Source organism: Musa acuminata, chromosome BXJ3-1, assembly GCF_036884655.1.
Source record: "Musa acuminata AAA Group cultivar baxijiao chromosome BXJ3-1, Cavendish_Baxijiao_AAA, whole genome shotgun sequence".
Lineage (NCBI taxonomy): Eukaryota > Viridiplantae > Streptophyta > Magnoliopsida > Zingiberales > Musaceae > Musa > Musa acuminata.
In genome coordinates, this window is record NC_088349.1 from 43,823,305 (window position 1) to 43,845,355 (window position 22,051).

A 22,051-nucleotide genomic window follows, 5' to 3' on the forward strand; every position below is an offset into this window, starting at 1 on the left:
ATCGATCATTACTGAGCTGTGCCGGGCGGTAACGGCTGAAATTTCGACCGTTACTGCCTGAAATAAACTTGTATCGTCTGATATAGGGCGATGTTAAGCGTTCCGCCCGGTAGCAGGCGGTCCGCGTACCGATATGTTGTCGGACCGGTACATATCGTCCGTACTGGGCAGTATTATTCGAAACTGTAAACCTTGCAATAAACCCTGTTTTTTGTAATGGAAAGAATATTACACTTGGAGCTTAGGGCTTGGTTGTAAGGTCCCTTGCTTGCAAGAGTATGGAGCAAGAAGGTCTTGGAATGGATTTTAAGTCTTAACACTTTGCTACGGAGAAAGCTACTAGGGAACTATTATGGATTCAATCACCATAGAAAATAAGTTTTTTCATCTTACTGGAATATCATGAGATTTTGAGTTATCGTATTAAAGTACATATATTGATGAGCAATGGGGAGTGCACTAGGTTTTTGCCCTACTCCTAGTGAGGGAGAGTTATCTTTGAAAGATCAAGGCAGAACAAGTAAAGCTTTATATTAGGCCTATGTTACTTGAACATGATTCGTTTTAAAAAAGTGACTCATCTACAAGAGTTATTTAAGATGATATTTGTTGCTAAATTTACCTAGACGTCATAATGGTCAGAGAATGGATGAGAAGGAAATCCCTTTTGCAAAGCTTTGTTTGTCCTTGCAGGTTATATTCTAAAGGATTCTCATAATGTTTTGTATACTTAAGGAATCATATTTAGGTCCAATGGTACTTTGATTGCTGTTAAAATTCTTAAAAAGGCAAAATTTTGGCTATGTTATAATGGCACACATTCATCTTACAAGCCTCAGAAGACACATGTTGGCAACTACATATGATTATACACATTTATCTAAAAGTAGTACGAAGAGTAATGATATTTATCAAACATTGTGTTTCTAGGTATTAGAAGGATACATAATCTATATCAAGTTAATTAATATTTTAATGCTTGGTCCTAATATACTAGGAGTTTGCATTAGGGTTTGTCGTGCCACTGTACCGTTCGGTATGGGCGGTATGTACTGGTCCGATAGGGGACTGATATGTAGATCATCCTGTACCAGGTGGTATATGCTAAATAATCCCGTATCACCCAATTGGGGTTTGTTTCAATCGGAACGGTCAAAATCAGACCATTACTGACCTGTACCGGTTGGTACATTTCAACTGTTACCGACCTGTTCTAATCGGTAATAGTCCGTTACTGACCTGTACTAGTCGGTATTGACTGAGAACAATTGGATTTCGATTGTTACCAATGGACGACTCAGATCTAACCAGTTCCAATAGTCAAATCCATTTGAAAGGATTTTTAAACCCATTCTTTCCCCTCTTCCACCCCTTTTCATTATCTAAAGCTCTCCTACTTACTCAATCTCTTTCTCACTCACTTTTTTCTCTCATTCTCACATTTGCACTCTCTTAAAACTTTATAAAGCTGTGATTTATAGTCTGGATTAAGTTTGGAAGGCTAATTTAGGAGGATTAATATGTAAGTTAGAGGAAGAACTCTCTAATCAAAGTTATATATTTTTTCCTCAATTTTTATGATTTATGAGATAATTAAGCCCAAGGTTCGTAATTTCATACCGTACCGGAGTATCAAGCTCAGCTCAGTACGGTATGATACGAGTATATCATACGGTACGTATCGGTGTATCGCTCGGTATATATTTATATATATATTATTCAAAATTAAAATCCTTGATTAAGCCTGTTCTCAATGTCTAATATATTGTTTAAGGTCTTTATGATGATAAAATAGTGTTAATTAGGGAGTAATTAATAACTTTAATGTTGTGATTAAGATGTTGAATCAAGGATTTTAATTTTTAATAATACCGCCCGTATCAGGCGATACGTACTGGTCCGCCAATAGACCGATACACGAACTGCCCGCTACCGAGCGGTACCATCGATTGGGGTTGTTTCTGCCCTGTTACCACCCTAAATTAATCGTCACCGCTCGCTACCGGGTGGATTTAACCGAGGGAGAAGAAAGAAGAGGTGAACCTGGAGATCGGCGTCGCTCTCCCTCCTCGTCTGAGGTGATGAGGCCTTGGCATCGTCGGCGACTTCTCATCCGCGCGGGGAGAAGAATCCTCGGCGTCACGTGGTGAAGGAACCGAGCGTCGAGGCGGCGTTTCTTCTCCCCACGCAAGCAGAAGAAATGAGGCGACGAGGCAGAAGGAAATGGTTTCTTCTCCCCACCTTTTTCGCACGGGCAGAAAAGAGGCAACGTCAGAGAAAACGATTTTCTTTTATATATATATATATGTATATATATATATAAACCGAGTGGGGAGAAGAAATCGAGGTTTCTTCTCCCTACATGCCAAAAAGAGTAACGAGGCAGTCACCCCTTTTTTTTAACTTATATATATATATATACATATACATACATATATATATATATACATATACAAGGTATGTAATTTCGTACCGTACCGGAGTTTCGACATTAGCTCGGTACGGTACGAAACTGAATACCGAGCGATATATCGTTCGGTATACCGCTCGGTATATATATATATATATATATATATATATATATATATATATATATATATATATATATAATTCGGCGATGTCGCCTCGTTTATATATATATATATATACATATATATATATACATATATATATATACATATACATATATATATATATCGGTCTAAAATAATGTTTTTCTTTTTTCATCAATTGCAAACCGACCTTCTTGAAATTCGCTCCATTGTCATTATTATTTGACCAACATACTGTGGTCCGATCTCCTCTACTATAGTGTCCATCAAGCTCTCAGTGTAGTTTGCATCTTGGATCTTTTCAAAAGCATTAACTGACTTATGAAACACTATCCTTCTGTTACAATAAATAAGAAAGTTGATGATACTCATTCTTGTTGGTCCTTTCCAACTATCACACATCAGTGTCAACCCCATATTCGTCCTATTGCCTCTTGAAGGATTTGATCCAATCCTTCACTTCTACCACCTCCTTCTCTAAGTGTACGTCGTGAATCTCCCTTGGTGTTGGTGGTTGGATCCTCGTGCCAGACTTTTGAATAGAAGAGATCATGCTCTGATAATATGGACCTTGGGCTGTGTTGGCTTGAATCCTGTGGAAGTTGAACCATTTTAAAATTGCTTTTCCAATATCCCGTTTCTTTTCTTTTATGTATACATCGTTAATCCATGACTGTTTCACTGTTTGTGGGGGATAGGTTTGCAGATCAATATCAACAATATTTGGTGTGGACCTCCTGCCAAGACCTCTCATAAAACCACGAAGTCCACCATACCTCATGCTACTAGTTCAGCTTAATTGAGGAGGAGCAGTTGGCTGTCTCATGCTGGCCGACCTTTGGATTCTACTACCACTGTCATGCTCCAATTATGAGTCAGGTCGTCGATGTCTCATTGCTTCATCGACCATATACTGATGCTCTAATAATGCACGAATCCCAACTATGAGATCCAGGTCGACTTCATCGTCGCAACCCTCATACTGATCATAAACTGGTTTCTGCGTAGCCCTATAATATTCTTCCTCAACTCTTGCCTTTATTTTTAATGTATCTTTCTTTTCTTGTTGTAGCTTGTTTTGAAATAATTTACGGATCTTCGTCGGAACCTTCTTGCATTTTGCAACATCAGGATACCCGTCGGCCAAATGCATCTTTACCCGAGTTATTGCTTCACCCTTGTCAATGTAGTCACAACAAATACACTACCAATGATGACGGTTCCTATCTATCTTTCGGGCATGAACCCATACATCATCATGTGGTTGTTCCTTTGATGCCATGATCCTATCAAATTTAAATCAAATATGCTATAAAGTATAAACATGTTGAATTGACCTAATATCGATCAAAAACCATTAAACACAGTATTAAATAATTTTATTAAATCATAACTAATCTTATTTTGCTATCATAAATATGTGAAATACATAAAAAAAGCATTAAATACATAATTTTAATCCAATATAGGTCAAATTATGATAAAATCATCATTAGATACACTAATCACATAATTAACATGGTTAATGATCCACTCATTACTTCTCTTTCAACACTATAAATATGTTAAACACCTTAATAGGTATTAAAAACAATGAATTAAGCTAAAATCGATCAAATTTCGATTAAATCATCATTAAAATGATTAATTGCAGCATTAAATAATTTTAATAAAACCTAACTAATCCTATTTTACCATCATAAATATGTGAAATACATAAAAAAAGCATTAAATACATAATTTTGATCCAATATGGGTCAAATTACGATAAAATCATCATTAAATACATTAATCACCTCATTAACATAGTTAATTACTAACTAATTACTTCTCTTTCAACATTATAAACATGTCAAACACCCTAATAGGTATTAAAGATATTAAATTGACCCAAAATCGTCAAATTTTGATTAAATCATTATTAAAATGACTAATCATAGCTTTAAATAACTTTAATAAAACCTAATTAAACCTATTTTACCATCATAAATATGTCAAACACATAAAAGAAGCATTAAATATGTAATTTTGATTCAATATAGTTCAAATTACGATAAAATCATCATTAGATACACTAATCATATGATTAACATAGTTGATTACCCACTAATTACTTCTCTTTCAATACTATAAATATGTCAAACACCCTAATAGGTATTAAAGACATTGAATTGACGTAAAATCGATCAAATTTCGATTAAATCATCATTATAATGACTAATCGCAACATTCAATAACTTTAATAAAACCTAATTAAACTTATTTTACTATCATAAATATCTTTCAATATTTAATATGCATGAAATATAAATATTTGACTTAGTAAGTGTCTAATTTCGAATTAATCAATATTAAACACACTAATCATAATATTAAAGATCTTAATTACTCGCTAATTAAAGAAAGAGAATATATACCTCTTGATTAGAAAGTTCTTCTTCTTAATTTTCTCAAATTAGCCTTGATTCAATTCACAAATCATTATTTTGTAGAGTTTAGAAGAATGTAAATATGAGAAAAAAAGAGTTTGAGATAGTTTAAGAGAGTATGAGAGTGAAATGGAGTGAAATAGGGGAGAAGATGAGTTAAAAACCTATGAGAAAGGGACCGTTGGAGCACTCTTACCAAGTGGTAACAGTCGATTTCAACCGTTATCGATCCCGAGCGATAACGGTTGATTTCAATCGTTACCAAGCAATAACGGTCGAAATCGATCATTACTGAGCTGTGCCGGGCGGTAACGGCTGAAATTTCGATCGTTACTGCCTGAAATAAACTTGTATCGTCTGATATAGGGCGATGTTAAGCGTTCCGCCCGGTAGCAGGCGGTCCGCGTACCGATATGTTGTCGGACCGGTACATACCGTCCGTACTGGGCAGTATTATTCGAAACTGTAAACCTTGCAATAAACCCTGTTTTTTGTAATGGAAAGAATATTACACTTGGAGCTTAGGGCTTGGTTGTAAGGTCCCTTGCTTGCAAGAGTATGGAGCAAGAAGGTCTTGGAATGGATTTTAAGTCTTAACACTTTGCTACGGAGAAAGCTACTAGGGAACTATTATGGATTCAATCACCATAGAAAATAAGTTTTTTCATCTTACTGGAATATCATGAGATTTTGAGTTATCGTATTAAAGTACATATATTGATGAGCAATGGGGAGTGCACTAGGTTTTTGCCCTACTCCTAGTGAGGGAGAGTTATCTTTGAAAGATCAAGGCAGAACAAGTAAAGCTTTATATTAGGCCTATGTTACTTGAACATGATTCGTTTTAAAAAAGTGACTCATCTACAAGAGTTATTTAAGATGATATTTGTTGCTAAATTTACCTAGACGTCATAATGGTCAGAGAATGGATGAGAAGGAAATCCCTTTTGCAAAGCTTTGTTTGTCCTTGCAGGTTATATTCTAAAGGATTCTCATAATGTTTTGTATACTTAAGGAATCATATTTAGGTCCAATGGTACTTTGATTGCTGTTAAAATTCTTAAAAAGGCAAAATTTTGGCTATGTTATAATGGCACACATTCATCTTACAAGCCTCAGAAGACACATGTTGGCAACTACATATGATTATACACATTTATCTAAAAGTAGTACGAAGAGTAATGATATTTATCAAACATTGTGTTTCTAGGTATTAGAAGGATACATAATCTATATCAAGTTAATTAATATTTTAATGCTTGGTCCTAATATACTAGGAGTTTGCATTAGGGTTTGTCGTGCCACTGTACCGTTCGGTATGGGCGGTATGTACTGGTCCGATAGGGGACTGATATGTAGATCATCCTGTACCAGGTGGTATATGCTAAATAATCCCGTATCACCCAATTGGGGTTTGTTTCAATCGGAACGGTCAAAATCAGACCATTACTGACCTGTACCGGTTGGTACATTTCAACTGTTACCGACCTGTTCTAATCGGTAATAGTCCGTTACTGACCTGTACTAGTCGGTATTGACTGAGAACAATTGGATTTCGATTGTTACCAATGGACGACTCAGATCTAACCAGTTCCAATAGTCAAATCCATTTGAAAGGATTTTTAAACCCATTCTTTCCCCTCTTCCACCCCTTTTCATTATCTAAAGCTCTCCTACTTACTCAATCTCTTTCTCACTCACTTTTTTCTCTCATTCTCACATTTGCACTCTCTTAAAACTTTATAAAGCTGTGATTTATAGTCTGGATTAAGTTTGGAAGGCTAATTTAGGAGGATTAATATGTAAGTTAGAGGAAGAACTCTCTAATCAAAGTTATATATTTTTTCCTCAATTTTTATGATTTATGAGATAATTAAGCCCAAGGTTCGTAATTTCATACCGTACCGGAGTATCAAGCTCAGCTCAGTACGGTATGATACGAGTATATCATACGGTACGTATCGGTGTATCGCTCGGTATATATTTATATATATATTATTCAAAATTAAAATCCTTGATTAAGCCTGTTCTCAATGTCTAATATATTGTTTAAGGTCTTTATGATGATAAAATAGTGTTAATTAGGGAGTAATTAATAACTTTAATGTTGTGATTAAGATGTTGAATCAAGGATTTTAATTTTTAATAATACCGCCCGTATCAGGCGATACGTACTGGTCCGCCAATAGACCGATACACGAACTGCCCGCTACCGAGCGGTACCATCGATTGGGGTTGTTTCTGCCCTGTTACCACCCTAAATTAATCGTCACCGCTCGCTACCGGGTGGATTTAACCGAGGGAGAAGAAAGAAGAGGTGAACCTGGAGATCGGCGTCGCTCTCCCTCCTCGTCTGAGGTGATGAGGCCTTGGCATCGTCGGCGACTTCTCATCCGCGCGGGGAGAAGAATCCTCGGCGTCACGTGGTGAAGGAACCGAGCGTCGAGGCGGCGTTTCTTCTCCCCACGCAAGCAGAAGAAATGAGGCGACGAGGCAGAAGGAAATGGTTTCTTCTCCCCACCTTTTTCGCACGGGCAGAAAAGAGGCAACGTCAGAGAAAACGATTTTCTTTTATATATATATATATGTATATATATATATAAACCGAGTGGGGAGAAGAAATCGAGGTTTCTTCTCCCTACATGCCAAAAAGAGTAACGAGGCAGTCACCCCTTTTTTTTAACTTATATATATATATATACATATACATACATATATATATATATACATATACATACATATATATATATATACATATACAAGGTATGTAATTTCGTACCGTACCGGAGTTTCGACATTAGCTCGGTACGGTACGAAACTGAATACCGAGCGATATATCGTTCGGTATACCGCTCGGTATATATATATATATATATATATATATATATATATATATATATATATAATTCGGCGATGTCGCCTCGTTTATATATATATATATATACATATATATATATACATATATATATATACATATACATATATATATATATCGGTCTAAAATAATGTTTTTCTTTTTTCATCAATTGCAAACCGACCTTCTTGAAATTCGCTCCATTGTCATTATTATTTGACCAACATACTGTGGTCCGATCTCCTCTACTATAGTGTCCATCAAGCTCTCAGTGTAGTTTGCATCTTGGATCTTTTCAAAAGCATTAACTGACTTATGAAACACTATCCTTCTGTTACAATAAATAAGAAAGTTGATGATACTCATTCTTGTTGGTCCTTTCCAACTATCACACATCAGTGTCAACCCCATATTCGTCCTATTGCCTCTTGAAGGATTTGATCCAATCCTTCACTTCTACCACCTCCTTCTCTAAGTGTACGTCGTGAATCTCCCTTGGTGTTGGTGGTTGGATCCTCGTGCCAGACTTTTGAATAGAAGAGATCATGCTCTGATAATATGGACCTTGGGCTGTGTTGGCTTGAATCCTGTGGAAGTTGAACCATTTTAAAATTGCTTTTCCAATATCCCGTTTCTTTTCTTTTATGTATACATCGTTAATCCATGACTGTTTCACTGTTTGTGGGGGATAGGTTTGCAGATCAATATCAACAATATTTGGTGTGGACCTCCTGCCAAGACCTCTCATAAAACCACGAAGTCCACCATACCTCATGCTACTAGTTCAGCTTAATTGAGGAGGAGCAGTTGGCTGTCTCATGCTGGCCGACCTTTGGATTCTACTACCACTGTCATGCTCCAATTATGAGTCAGGTCGTCGATGTCTCATTGCTTCATCGACCATATACTGATGCTCTAATAATGCACGAATCCCAACTATGAGATCCAGGTCGACTTCATCGTCGCAACCCTCATACTGATCATAAACTGGTTTCTGTGTAGCCCTATAATATTCTTCCTCAACTCTTGCCTTTATTTTTAATGTATCTTTCTTTTCTTGTTGTAGCTTGTTTTGAAATAATTTACGGATCTTCGTCGGAACCTTCTTGCATTTTGCAACATCAGGATACCCGTCGGCCAAATGCATCTTTACCCGAGTTATTGCTTCACCCTTGTCAATGTAGTCACAACAAATACACTACCAATGATGACGGTTCCTATCTATCTTTCGGGCATGAACCCATACATCATCATGTGGTTGTTCCTTTGATGCCATGATCCTATCAAATTTAAATCAAATATGCTATAAAGTATAAACATGTTGAATTGACCTAATATCGATCAAAAACCATTAAACACAGTATTAAATAATTTTATTAAATCATAACTAATCTTATTTTGCTATCATAAATATGTGAAATACATAAAAAAAGCATTAAATACATAATTTTAATCCAATATAGGTCAAATTATGATAAAATCATCATTAGATACACTAATCACATAATTAACATGGTTAATGATCCACTCATTACTTCTCTTTCAACACTATAAATATGTTAAACACCTTAATAGGTATTAAAAACAATGAATTAAGCTAAAATCGATCAAATTTTGATTAAATCATCATTAAAATGACTAATTGCAGCATTAAATAATTTTAATAAAACCTAACTAATCCTATTTTACCATCATAAATATGTGAAATACATAAAAAAAGCATTAAATACATAATTTTGATCCAATATGGGTCAAATTACGATAAAATCATCATTAAATACATTAATCACCTCATTAACATAGTTAATTACTAACTAATTACTTCTCTTTCAACATTATAAACATGTCAAACACCCTAATAGGTATTAAAGATATTAAATTGACCCAAAATCGTCAAATTTTGATTAAATCATTATTAAAATGACTAATCATAGCTTTAAATAACTTTAATAAAACCTAATTAAACCTATTTTACCATCATAAATATGTCAAACACATAAAAGAAGCATTAAATATGTAATTTTGATTCAATATAGTTCAAATTACGATAAAATCATCATTAGATACACTAATCATATGATTAACATAGTTGATTACCCACTAATTACTTCTCTTTCAATACTATAAATATGTCAAACACCCTAATAGGTATTAAAGACATTGAATTGACGTAAAATCGATCAAATTTCGATTAAATCATCATTATAATGACTAATCGCAACATTCAATAACTTTAATAAAACCTAATTAAACTTATTTTACTATCATAAATATCTTTCAATATTTAATATGCATGAAATATAAATATTTGACTTAGTAAGTGTCTAATTTCGAATTAATCAATATTAAACACACTAATCATAATATTAAAGATCTTAATTACTCGCTAATTAAAGAAAGAGAATATATACCTCTTGATTAGAAAGTTCTTCTTCTTAATCTTCTCAAATTAGCCTTGATTCAATTCACAAATCATTATTTTGTAGAGTTTAGAAGAATGTAAATATGAGAAAAAAAGAGTTTGAGATAGTTTAAGAGAGTATGAGAGTGAAATGGAGTGAAATAGGGGAGAAGATGAGTTAAAAACCCATGAGAAAGGGACCGTTGGAGCACTCTTACCAAGTGGTAACAGTCGATTTCAACCGTTATCGATCCCGAGCGATAACGGTTGATTTCAATCGTTACCAAGCAATAACGGTCGAAATCGATCATTACTGAGCTGTGCCGGGCGGTAACGGCTGAAATTTCGACCGTTACTGCCTGAAATAAACTTGTATCGTCTGATATAGGGCGATGTTAAGCGTTCCGCCCGGTAGCAGGCGGTCCGCGTACCGATATGTTGTCGGACCGGTACATATCGTCCGTACTGGGCAGTATTATTCGAAACTGTAAACCTTGCAATAAACCCTGTTTTTTGTAATGGAAAGAATATTACACTTGGAGCTTAGGGCTTGGTTGTAAGGTCCCTTGCTTGCAAGAGTATGGAGCAAGAAGGTCTTGGAATGGATTTTAAGTCTTAACACTTTGCTACGGAGAAAGCTACTAGGGAACTATTATGGATTCAATCACCATAGAAAATAAGTTTTTTCATCTTACTGGAATATCATGAGATTTTGAGTTATCGTATTAAAGTACATATATTGATGAGCAATGGGGAGTGCACTAGGTTTTTGCCCTACTCCTAGTGAGGGAGAGTTATCTTTGAAAGATCAAGGCAGAACAAGTAAAGCTTTATATTAGGCCTATGTTACTTGAACATGATTCGTTTTAAAAAAGTGACTCATCTACAAGAGTTATTTAAGATGATTTTTGTTGCTAAATTTACCTAGACGTCATAATGGTCAGAGAATGGATGAGAAGGAAATCCCTTTTGCAAAGCTTTGTTTGTCCTTGCAGGTTATATTCTAAAGGATTCTCATAATGTTTTGTATACTTAAGGAATCATATTTAGGTCCAATGGTACTTTGATTGCTGTTAAAATTCTTAAAAAGGCAAAATTTTGGCTATGTTATAATGGCACACATTCATCTTACAAGCCTCAGAAGACACATGTTGGCAACTACATATGATTATACACATTTATCTAAAAGTAGTACGAAGAGTAATGATATTTATCAAACATTGTGTTTCTAGGTATTAGAAGGATACATAATCTATATCAAGTTAATTAATATTTTAATGCTTGGTCCTAATATACTAGGAGTTTGCATTAGGGTTTGTCGTGCCACTGTACCGTTCGGTATGGGCGGTATGTACTGGTCCGATAGGGGACTGATATGTAGATCATCCTGTACCAGGTGGTATATGCTAAATAATCCCGTATCACCCAATTGGGGTTTGTTTCAATCGGAACGGTCAAAATCAGACCATTACTGACCTGTACCGGTTGGTACATTTCAACTGTTACCGACCTGTTCTAATCGGTAATAGTCCGTTACTGACCTGTACTAGTCGGTATTGACTGAGAACAATTGGATTTCGATTGTTACCAATGGACGACTCAGATCTAACCAGTTCCAATAGTCAAATCCATTTGAAAGGATTTTTAAACCCATTCTTTCCCCTCTTCCACCCCTTTTCATTATCTAAAGCTCTCCTACTTACTCAATCTCTTTCTCACTCACTTTTTTCTCTCATTCTCACATTTGCACTCTCTTAAAACTTTATAAAGCTGTGATTTATAGTCTGGATTAAGTTTGGAAGGCTAATTTAGGAGGATTAATATGTAAGTTAGAGGAAGAACTCTCTAATCAAAGTTATATATTTTTTCCTCAATTTTTATGATTTATGAGATAATTAAGCCCAAGGTTCGTAATTTCATACCGTACCGGAGTATCAAGCTCAGCTCAGTACGGTATGATACGAGTATATCATACGGTACGTATCGGTGTATCGCTCGGTATATATTTATATATATATTATTCAAAATTAAAATCCTTGATTAAGCCTGTTCTCAATGTCTAATATATTGTTTAAGGTCTTTATGATGATAAAATAGTGTTAATTAGGGAGTAATTAATAACTTTAATGTTGTGATTAAGATGTTGAATCAAGGATTTTAATTTTGAATAATACCGCCCGTATCAGGCGATACGTACTGGTCCGCCAATAGACCGATACACGAACTGCCCGCTACCGAGCGGTACCATCGATTGGGGTTGTTTCTGCCCTGTTACCACCCTAAATTAATCGTCACCGCTCGCTACCGGGTGGATTTAACCGAGGGAGAAGAAAGAAGAGGTGAACCTGGAGATCGGCGTCGCTCTCCCTCCTCGTCTGAGGTGATGAGGCCTTGGCATCGTCGGCGACTTCTCATCCGCGCGGGGAGAAGAATCCTCGGCGTCACGTGGTGAAGGAACCGAGCGTCGAGGCGGCGTTTCTTCTCCCCACGCAAGCAGAAGAAATGAGGCGACGAGGCAGAAGGAAATGGTTTCTTCTCCCCACCTTTTTCGCACGGGCAGAAAAGAGGCAACGTCAGAGAAAACGATTTTCTTTTATATATATATATATGTATATATATATATAAACCGAGTGGGGAGAAGAAATCGAGGTTTCTTCTCCCTACATGCCAAAAAGAGTAACGAGGCAGTCACCCCTTTTTTTTAACTTATATATATATATATACATATACATACATATATATATATATACATATACATACATATATATATATATACATATACAAGGTATGTAATTTCGTACCGTACCGGAGTTTCGACATTAGCTCGGTACGGTACGAAACTGAATACCGAGCGATATATCGTTCGGTATACCGCTCGGTATATATATATATATATATATATATATATATATATATATAATTCGGCGATGTCGCCTCGTTTATATATATATATATATACATATATATATATACATATATATATATACATATACATATATATATATATCGGTCTAAAATAATGTTTTTCTTTTTTCATCAATTGCAAACCGACCTTCTTGAAATTCGCTCCATTGTCATTATTATTTGACCAACATACTGTGGTCCGATCTCCTCTACTATAGTGTCCATCAAGCTCTCAGTGTAGTTTGCATCTTGGATCTTTTCAAAAGCATTAACTGACTTATGAAACACTATCCTTCTGTTACAATAAATAAGAAAGTTGATGATACTCATTCTTGTTGGTCCTTTCCAACTATCACACATCAGTGTCAACCCCATATTCGTCCTATTGCCTCTTGAAGGATTTGATCCAATCCTTCACTTCTACCACCTCCTTCTCTAAGTGTACGTCGTGAATCTCCCTTGGTGTTGGTGGTTGGATCCTCGTGCCAGACTTTTGAATAGAAGAGATCATGCTCTGATAATATGGACCTTGGGCTGTGTTGGCTTGAATCCTGTGGAAGTTGAACCATTTTAAAATTGCTTTTCCAATATCCCGTTTCTTTTCTTTTATGTATACATCGTTAATCCATGACTGTTTCACTGTTTGTGGGGGATAGGTTTGCAGATCAATATCAACAATATTTGGTGTGGACCTCCTGCCAAGACCTCTCATAAAACCACGAAGTCCACCATACCTCATGCTACTAGTTCAGCTTAATTGAGGAGGAGCAGTTGGCTGTCTCATGCTGGCCGACCTTTGGATTCTACTACCACTGTCATGCTCCAATTATGAGTCAGGTCGTCGATGTCTCATTGCTTCATCGACCATATACTGATGCTCTAATAATGCACGAATCCCAACTATGAGATCCAGGTCGACTTCATCGTCGCAACCCTCATACTGATCATAAACTGGTTTCTGCGTAGCCCTATAATATTCTTCCTCAACTCTTGCCTTTATTTTTAATGTATCTTTCTTTTCTTGTTGTAGCTTGTTTTGAAATAATTTACGGATCTTCGTCGGAACCTTCTTGCATTTTGCAACATCAGGATACCCGTCGGCCAAATGCATCTTTACCCGAGTTATTGCTTCACCCTTGTCAATGTAGTCACAACAAATACACTACCAATGATGACGGTTCCTATCTATCTTTCGGGCATGAACCCATACATCATCATGTGGTTGTTCCTTTGATGCCATGATCCTATCAAATTTAAATCAAATATGCTATAAAGTATAAACATGTTGAATTGACCTAATATCGATCAAAAACCATTAAACACAGTATTAAATAATTTTATTAAATCATAACTAATCTTATTTTGCTATCATAAATATGTGAAATACATAAAAAAAGCATTAAATACATAATTTTAATCCAATATAGGTCAAATTATGATAAAATCATCATTAGATACACTAATCACATAATTAACATGGTTAATGATCCACTCATTACTTCTCTTTCAACACTATAAATATGTTAAACACCTTAATAGGTATTAAAAACAATGAATTAAGCTAAAATCGATCAAATTTCGATTAAATCATCATTAAAATGACTAATTGCAGCATTAAATAATTTTAATAAAACCTAACTAATCCTATTTTACCATCATAAATATGTGAAATACATAAAAAAAGCATTAAATACATAATTTTGATCCAATATGGGTCAAATTACGATAAAATCATCATTAAATACATTAATCACCTCATTAACATAGTTAATTACTAACTAATTACTTCTCTTTCAACATTATAAACATGTCAAACACCCTAATAGGTATTAAAGATATTAAATTGACCCAAAATCATCAAATTTTGATTAAATCATTATTAAAATGACTAATCATAGCTTTAAATAACTTTAATAAAACCTAATTAAACCTATTTTACCATCATAAATATGTCAAACACATAAAAGAAGCATTAAATATGTAATTTTGATTCAATATAGTTCAAATTACGATAAAATCATCATTAGATACACTAATCATATGATTAACATAGTTGATTACCCACTAATTACTTCTCTTTCAATACTATAAATATGTCAAACACCCTAATAGGTATTAAAGACATTGAATTGACGTAAAATCGATCAAATTTCGATTAAATCATCATTATAATGACTAATCGCAACATTCAATAACTTTAATAAAACCTAATTAAACTTATTTTACTATCATAAATATCTTTCAATATTTAATATGCATGAAATATAAATATTTGACTTAGTAAGTGTCTAATTTCGAATTAATCAATATTAAACACACTAATCATAATATTAAAGATCTTAATTACTCGCTAATTAAAGAAAGAGAATATATACCTCTTGATTAGAAAGTTCTTCTTCTTAATCTTCTCAAATTAGCCTTGATTCAATTCACAAATCATTATTTTGTAGAGTTTAGAAGAATGTAAATATGAGAAAAAAAGAGTTTGAGATAGTTTAAGAGAGTATGAGAGTGAAATGGAGTGAAATAGGGGAGAAGATGAGTTAAAAACCCATGAGAAAGGGACCGTTGGAGCACTCTTACCAAGTGGTAACAGTCGATTTCAACCGTTATCGATCCCGAGCGATAACGGTTGATTTCAATCGTTACCAAGCAATAACGGTCGAAATCGATCATTACTGAGCTGTGCCGGGCGGTAACGGCTGAAATTTCGACCGTTACTGCCTGAAATAAACTTGTATCGTCTGATATAGGGCGATGTTAAGCGTTCCGCCCGGTAGCAGGCGGTCCGCGTACCGATATGTTGTCGGACCGGTACATACCGTCCGTACTGGGCAGTATTATTCGAAACTGTAAACCTTGCAATAAACCCTGTTTTTTGTAATGGAAAGAATATTACACTTGGAGCTTAGGGCTTGGTTGTAAGGTCCCTTGCTTGCAAGAGTATGGAGCAAGAAGGTCTTGGAATGGATTTTAAGTCTTAACACTTTGCTACGGAGAAAGCTACTAGGGAACTATTATGGATTCAATCACCATAGAAAATAAGTTTTTTCATCTTACTGGAATATCATGAGATTTTGAGTTATCGTATTAAAGTATATATATTGATGAGCAATGGGGAGTGCACTAGGTTTTTGCCCTACTCCTAGTGAGGGAGAGTTATCTTTGAAAGATCAAGGCAGAACAAGTAAAGCTTTATATTAGGCCTATGTTACTTGAACATGATTCGTTTTAAAAAAGTGACTCATCTACAAGAGTTATTTAAGATGATTTTTGTTGCTAAATTTACCTAGACGTCATAATGGTCAGAGAATGGATGAGAAGGAAATCCCTTTTGCAAAGCTTTGTTTGTCCTTGCAGGTTATATTCTAAAGGATTCTCATAATGTTTTGTATACTTAAGGAATCATATTTAGGTCCAATGGTACTTTGATTGCTGTTAAAATTCTTAAAAAGGCAAAATTTTGGCTATGTTATAATGGCACACATTCATCTTACAAGCCTCAGAAGACACATGTTGGCAACTACATATGATTATACACATTTATCTAAAAGTAGTACGAAGAGTAATGATATTTATCAAACATTGTGTTTCTAGGTATTAGAAGGATACATAATCTATATCAAGTTAATTAATATTTTAATGCTTGGTCCTAATATACTAGGAGTTTGCATTAGGGTTTGTCGTGCCACTGTACCGTTCGGTATGGGCGGTATGTACTGGTCCGATAGGGGACTGATATGTAGATCATCCTGTACCAGGTGGTATATGCTAAATAATCCCGTATCACCCAATTGGGGTTTGTTTCAATCGGAACGGTCAAAATCAGACCATTACTGACCTGTACCGGTTGGTACATTTCAACTGTTACCGACCTGTTCTAATCGGTAATAGTCCGTTACTGACCTGTACTAGTCGGTATTGACTGAGAACAATTGGATTTCGATTGTTACCAATGGACGACTCAGATCTAACCAGTTCCAATAGTCAAATCCATTTGAAAGGATTTTTAAACCCATTCTTTCCCCTCTTCCACCCCTTTTCATTATCTAAAGCTCTCCTACTTACTCAATCTCTTTCTCACTCACTTTTTTCTCTCATTCTCACATTTGCACTCTCTTAAAACTTTATAAAGCTGTGATTTATAGTCTGGATTAAGTTTGGAAGGCTAATTTAGGAGGATTAATATGTAAGTTAGAGGAAGAACTCTCTAATCAAAGTTATATATTTTTTCCTCAATTTTTATGATTTATGAGATAATTAAGCCCAAGGTTCGTAATTTCATACCGTACCGGAGTATCATGCTCAGCTCAGTACGGTATGATACGAGTATATCATACGGTACGTATCGGTGTATCGCTCGGTATATATTTATATATATATTATTCAAAATTAAAATCCTTGATTAAGCCTGTTCTCAATGTCTAATATATTGTTTAAGGTCTTTATGATGATAAAATAGTGTTAATTAGGGAGTAATTAATAACTTTAATGTTGTGATTAAGATGTTGAATCAAGGATTTTAATTTTGAATAATACCGCCCGTATCAGGCGATACGTACTGGTCCGCCAATAGACCGATACACGAACTGCCCGCTACCGAGCGGTACCATCGATTGGGGTTGTTTCTGCCCTGTTACCACCCTAAATTAATCGTCACCGCTCGCTACCGGGTGGATTTAACCGAGGGAGAAGAAAGAAGAGGTGAACCTGGAGATCGGCGTCGCTCTCCCTCCTCGTCTGAGGTGATGAGGCCTTGGCATCGTCGGCGACTTCTCATCCGCGCGGGGAGAAGAATCCTCGGCGTCACGTGGTGAAGGAACCGAGCGTCGAGGCGGCGTTTCTTCTCCCCACGCAAGCAGAAGAAATGAGGCGACGAGGCAGAAGGAAATGGTTTCTTCTCCCCACCTTTTTCGCACGGGCAGAAAAGAGGCAACGTCAGAGAAAACGATTTTCTTTTATATATATATATATGTATATATATATATAAACCGAGTGGGGAGAAGAAATCGAGGTTTCTTCTCCCTACATGCCAAAAAGGGTAACGAGGCAGTCACCCCTTTTTTTTTAACTTATATATATATATATACATATACATACATATATATATATATACATATACAAGGTATGTAATTTCGTACCGTACCGGAGTTTCGACATTAGCTCGGTACGGTACGAAACTGAATACCGAGCGATATATCATTCGGTATACCGCTCGGTATATATATATGTATATATATATATATATATGTATATATATATATATATATAATTCGGCGATGTCGCCTCGTTTATATATATATATATATATACATATATATATATACATATATATATATACATATACATATATACATATACATATATATATATACATATATACATATATATATATACATATATATATACATATATATATATAAATATATATTTGTATATAAAATATTTTTATAAAAGGTGACGTCACGTCGCCTCGTTTATATATATATATATATATATATATATATATATATATATATATATATATATATATATATATATATATATATATATATATATATATAAGGCGATGTCGCCTCGGCGACGTTGCCTTAAAATTTGACATCGCGTCGCCTCAGTGACGTCGCCAAAAAAGGCAGAGCGACGTCGCCCTTTATAAAATATTTATATATTAATTTATATATAAATATTTATATATATTAATATATATATATATATTTCGTTCCGTCCGGTAACGGGTGGTCCGTGTATCGGAAAACTGACGGATCGGTACGTACCGCCCGTACCGGGCGGTATTATTCGAAATTGCATACCTTGTACATATACGTATATATATATACATATACATATATATATATATACATATACATATACATATACATGTATACATATATATACACATATATAAAACGAGGTTACATCGCCTTGGTTTTCTACCCGCATGGGGAGAAGAAATCGAGGTGTCTTCTCTCCACGCGCCAAAAAGGGCAACAAGGCACTCGTCCCTTTTTTTTTTTGAGCGGTATATCTAAATCTATCTCTCGGTATACAGTATTGTATCGTACTAAGCGAATCTCGAAACTCCGGTATGGTACGAAATTTCAATCCTTGCGTTGAATAGTGTTTTCCATCTTAAAACCCATAATATAATTTTTTTTATTTTTCAGAAATTTTTGAAGCTATTTTTTATCATTTTCCTATGTTGTTGGTATGCCCCACCGTATCGACACATGGTACACTAGTATAGGGCAGTACATATCGTATTGCTGGTCAGTTGGTACACTGGTTTGGACCAGGATGGTGAACCCTGGTTTGAATAATGTCTACCTTTGCACTTTGGTGAAGATGTTTGAGATATGTGCAAAGAGCATTGCAATTCTACAATTTGCAGATTATGTTGCAGAAAAGAGGGAAAAAAAAGGTCAGACATAGTATTGTTCTGTTTTTTAGATTTGTTCTTTCCCTAATTGCAAAAGATATACTGAAAGCTCTTTTGGTTCATTGAACAAAATATGACAGTTTTAATACCTTAACAAGAAATCTAAAAATCCAATAGAGTGATAGACTAATAGTAGAGTTGAACTATTTTGTGAAACATGACACCACCCAGAAAGATAATCAATCAAGAATGCCAAGTTCTATTTGTGTTCTCCTTTTTCTTATTGTTGCTAGGAGAGACTAATTAAAGTTGTTAATTCTTCTAATTTATTAAAAAATAAAAAAGTATGCACACCTAGTTATGTGCTCTTATTGTTGATAGATAATTTATAAATTGTGCAAAAATGTATTAGTTTCAAAGATATCAATATACTTTTTTTTTTTACTTCAAAAGAAGTTCTGATCTTAATTACCTTCTGTTTCTTTTTAGTCTCTACAGTGATACATTTGATGAGAACACTCCACCTGTAGATGATCCAAAGTATATATCTTCCTTGGGTTCTGCAATATATAAAGGAATGCAAAGTGGTGATGATGATGCAATATGGCTCATGCAGGTATCATAAATTAGTTATTTCATAGGCACCATAGGTTGATATTATTCATCCTTTAATTACTCCAACACATGAATGAGGAGTTGACATCTTGAAGAGGGTTCTTTTTAAGTGTAGATATTGGTGGTCAATTTTTACAATTTAACAATTGATTAGTTTGGCAAACTTGGAAACTTGGTTTTAGATTTAATACATGTTAGCTAAAGCTGGGTTTCAGAACAAATAGATAGTTTGTTAATTTTTATCCCTGTTTCTATTGATCCAATTTGAACACTAAGAACTTATGTATCATGTAATAGATATTTTGTCATTAGAAATAATTTCAAGGTTATTGCTGAAGATGCATGCTATTGTACCATATTGGTTGTCAATGAATATTAAGCATTAAACAATCCTGGAGTAGGAAGCTTTTCCTATTTCAGTTAGATGATGCCTAGTGATTATTTGAGTTTCTTGTGGTTTTATAATAAACAGATATCAACATTTTATGAGGCATGATACCCTCATTATCATGTGTGGGCACCTTGTTGGGGTGATACATGCTACTTTGCATTAGCCAACATATACAATATGCCAGTTCCTTTAATTTTTTTTTCCATGAATTAATAGATTTTAGGCTTCTTTCATGGTCAAGCGTGATGCTCTTGGTTTCAAAGTAACATCAAATAATCTTTTTGGGTTCTAAACTTCTACAGGGTTGGTTATTTTCATATGACCCATTCTGGAAACCACCTCAGATGAAGGTAGTGTTTTTGTTGACCTGCTAGTTTAGATTTTATTAATACTTATCTCCGTCATTATCTTATTATTTACTTGAAATTCTGTGTTCATGTCCATTTTATACCAAATACGTTTGATACCTATGTTAATCCTTATAATAAAGTTTTCCTTGATTTGCAATTATGTTGCAAATGTTCTTGTATATGGAGGTTGGCAAAATCATGGGATCAATTTAGAAATATCATGTGTGCTTATTTAATATACTATGACAACGAATAAAATGGCATATGATTTGAGAATTTGTTTTATGATGATCATTTGTATAAATTTTAGTAGGCCATCTTTTGAACTGATTTATAGGTTTATAACTAGGATGAGATTGTAAATAAGATGTTCTCAAGAAGTGAGAGATCGGCATTGAAGAATGCTTATCAAGTATCTCTGGATTGATTTAATTGAAGGCAAACAAGAAAAGAAAGCATATGGTCCTATCAACTGCAAAACTGCATCACACAATGTAATATTGAATAACTATTTGGGATTGAATTTGTCGATCATTTCCTGTCACTTGACTATATAGAGTTTTCTTGAACTACATCAACGCTATTGTTTCTGGTGCATCAAAACTTTTTTTTCTCGATATTGGCACAATTTTTTATAGTTATCTACACCATGTTTTGACAGTAGAAGTGATGTTAAACTTATGCTATCATCAGAACTAGTTACTTCTAAGTTGTTATCATTGTTAGGCTTATACCATCATAAGATGTTAAACTTACAAATTGTTGCCACAATTTGGTTCAGAACCTGCAATTTAATTTTTCTTTTATTGTTAGGCTCTCTTGCATTCAGTTCCAATTGGGCGGATGGTAGTTCTTGATCTATTCGCTGAAGTAAAACCAATATGGGTTAAATCAAAACAGTTTTATGGTGTTCCATACATCTGGAAAGTTCTCTGTTTCTCAAAATGTTGGTTTTCGTTAATTTTCTTGTAGCAATATGTAAAGATTCCTTTTTTCCATAATCTTGATCAACAGCAACTTATATTAATTTTCTGCAGGTGCATGCTACACAATTTTGCTGGAAATATTGAGATGTATGGTATTCTCGATGCAATTGCACTTGGACCTATTGAAGCTCGTACAAGTGAAAATTCAACCATGGTTAGTTGCCCTTTTGTGGTACTTAAAATATAATTT

General features: G+C 34.6%; 1 protein-coding gene across 13 annotated transcripts in view; it reads left to right on the forward strand.

Annotated features, from left to right (window-relative positions):
* LOC135629625 (alpha-N-acetylglucosaminidase-like) overlaps nucleotides 1–22,051 on the forward strand; it is an 81,564-nt gene that overhangs the window by 52,405 nt on the left and 7,108 nt on the right. For 12 of the 13 annotated variants that reach the window (XM_065137278.1, XM_065137281.1, XM_065137282.1 and 9 more), the window contains 4 exons: nucleotides 20,009–20,135; nucleotides 20,828–20,875; nucleotides 21,689–21,797; nucleotides 21,912–22,015. In XM_065137278.1, the coding sequence (XP_064993350.1) occupies nucleotides 20,009–20,135; nucleotides 20,828–20,875; nucleotides 21,689–21,797; nucleotides 21,912–22,015 (388 nt within the window). The remainder of the gene's footprint in view (nucleotides 1–20,008; nucleotides 20,136–20,827; nucleotides 20,876–21,688; nucleotides 21,798–21,911; nucleotides 22,016–22,051) is intronic. The other variant, XM_065137283.1, reaches the window with a different exon arrangement.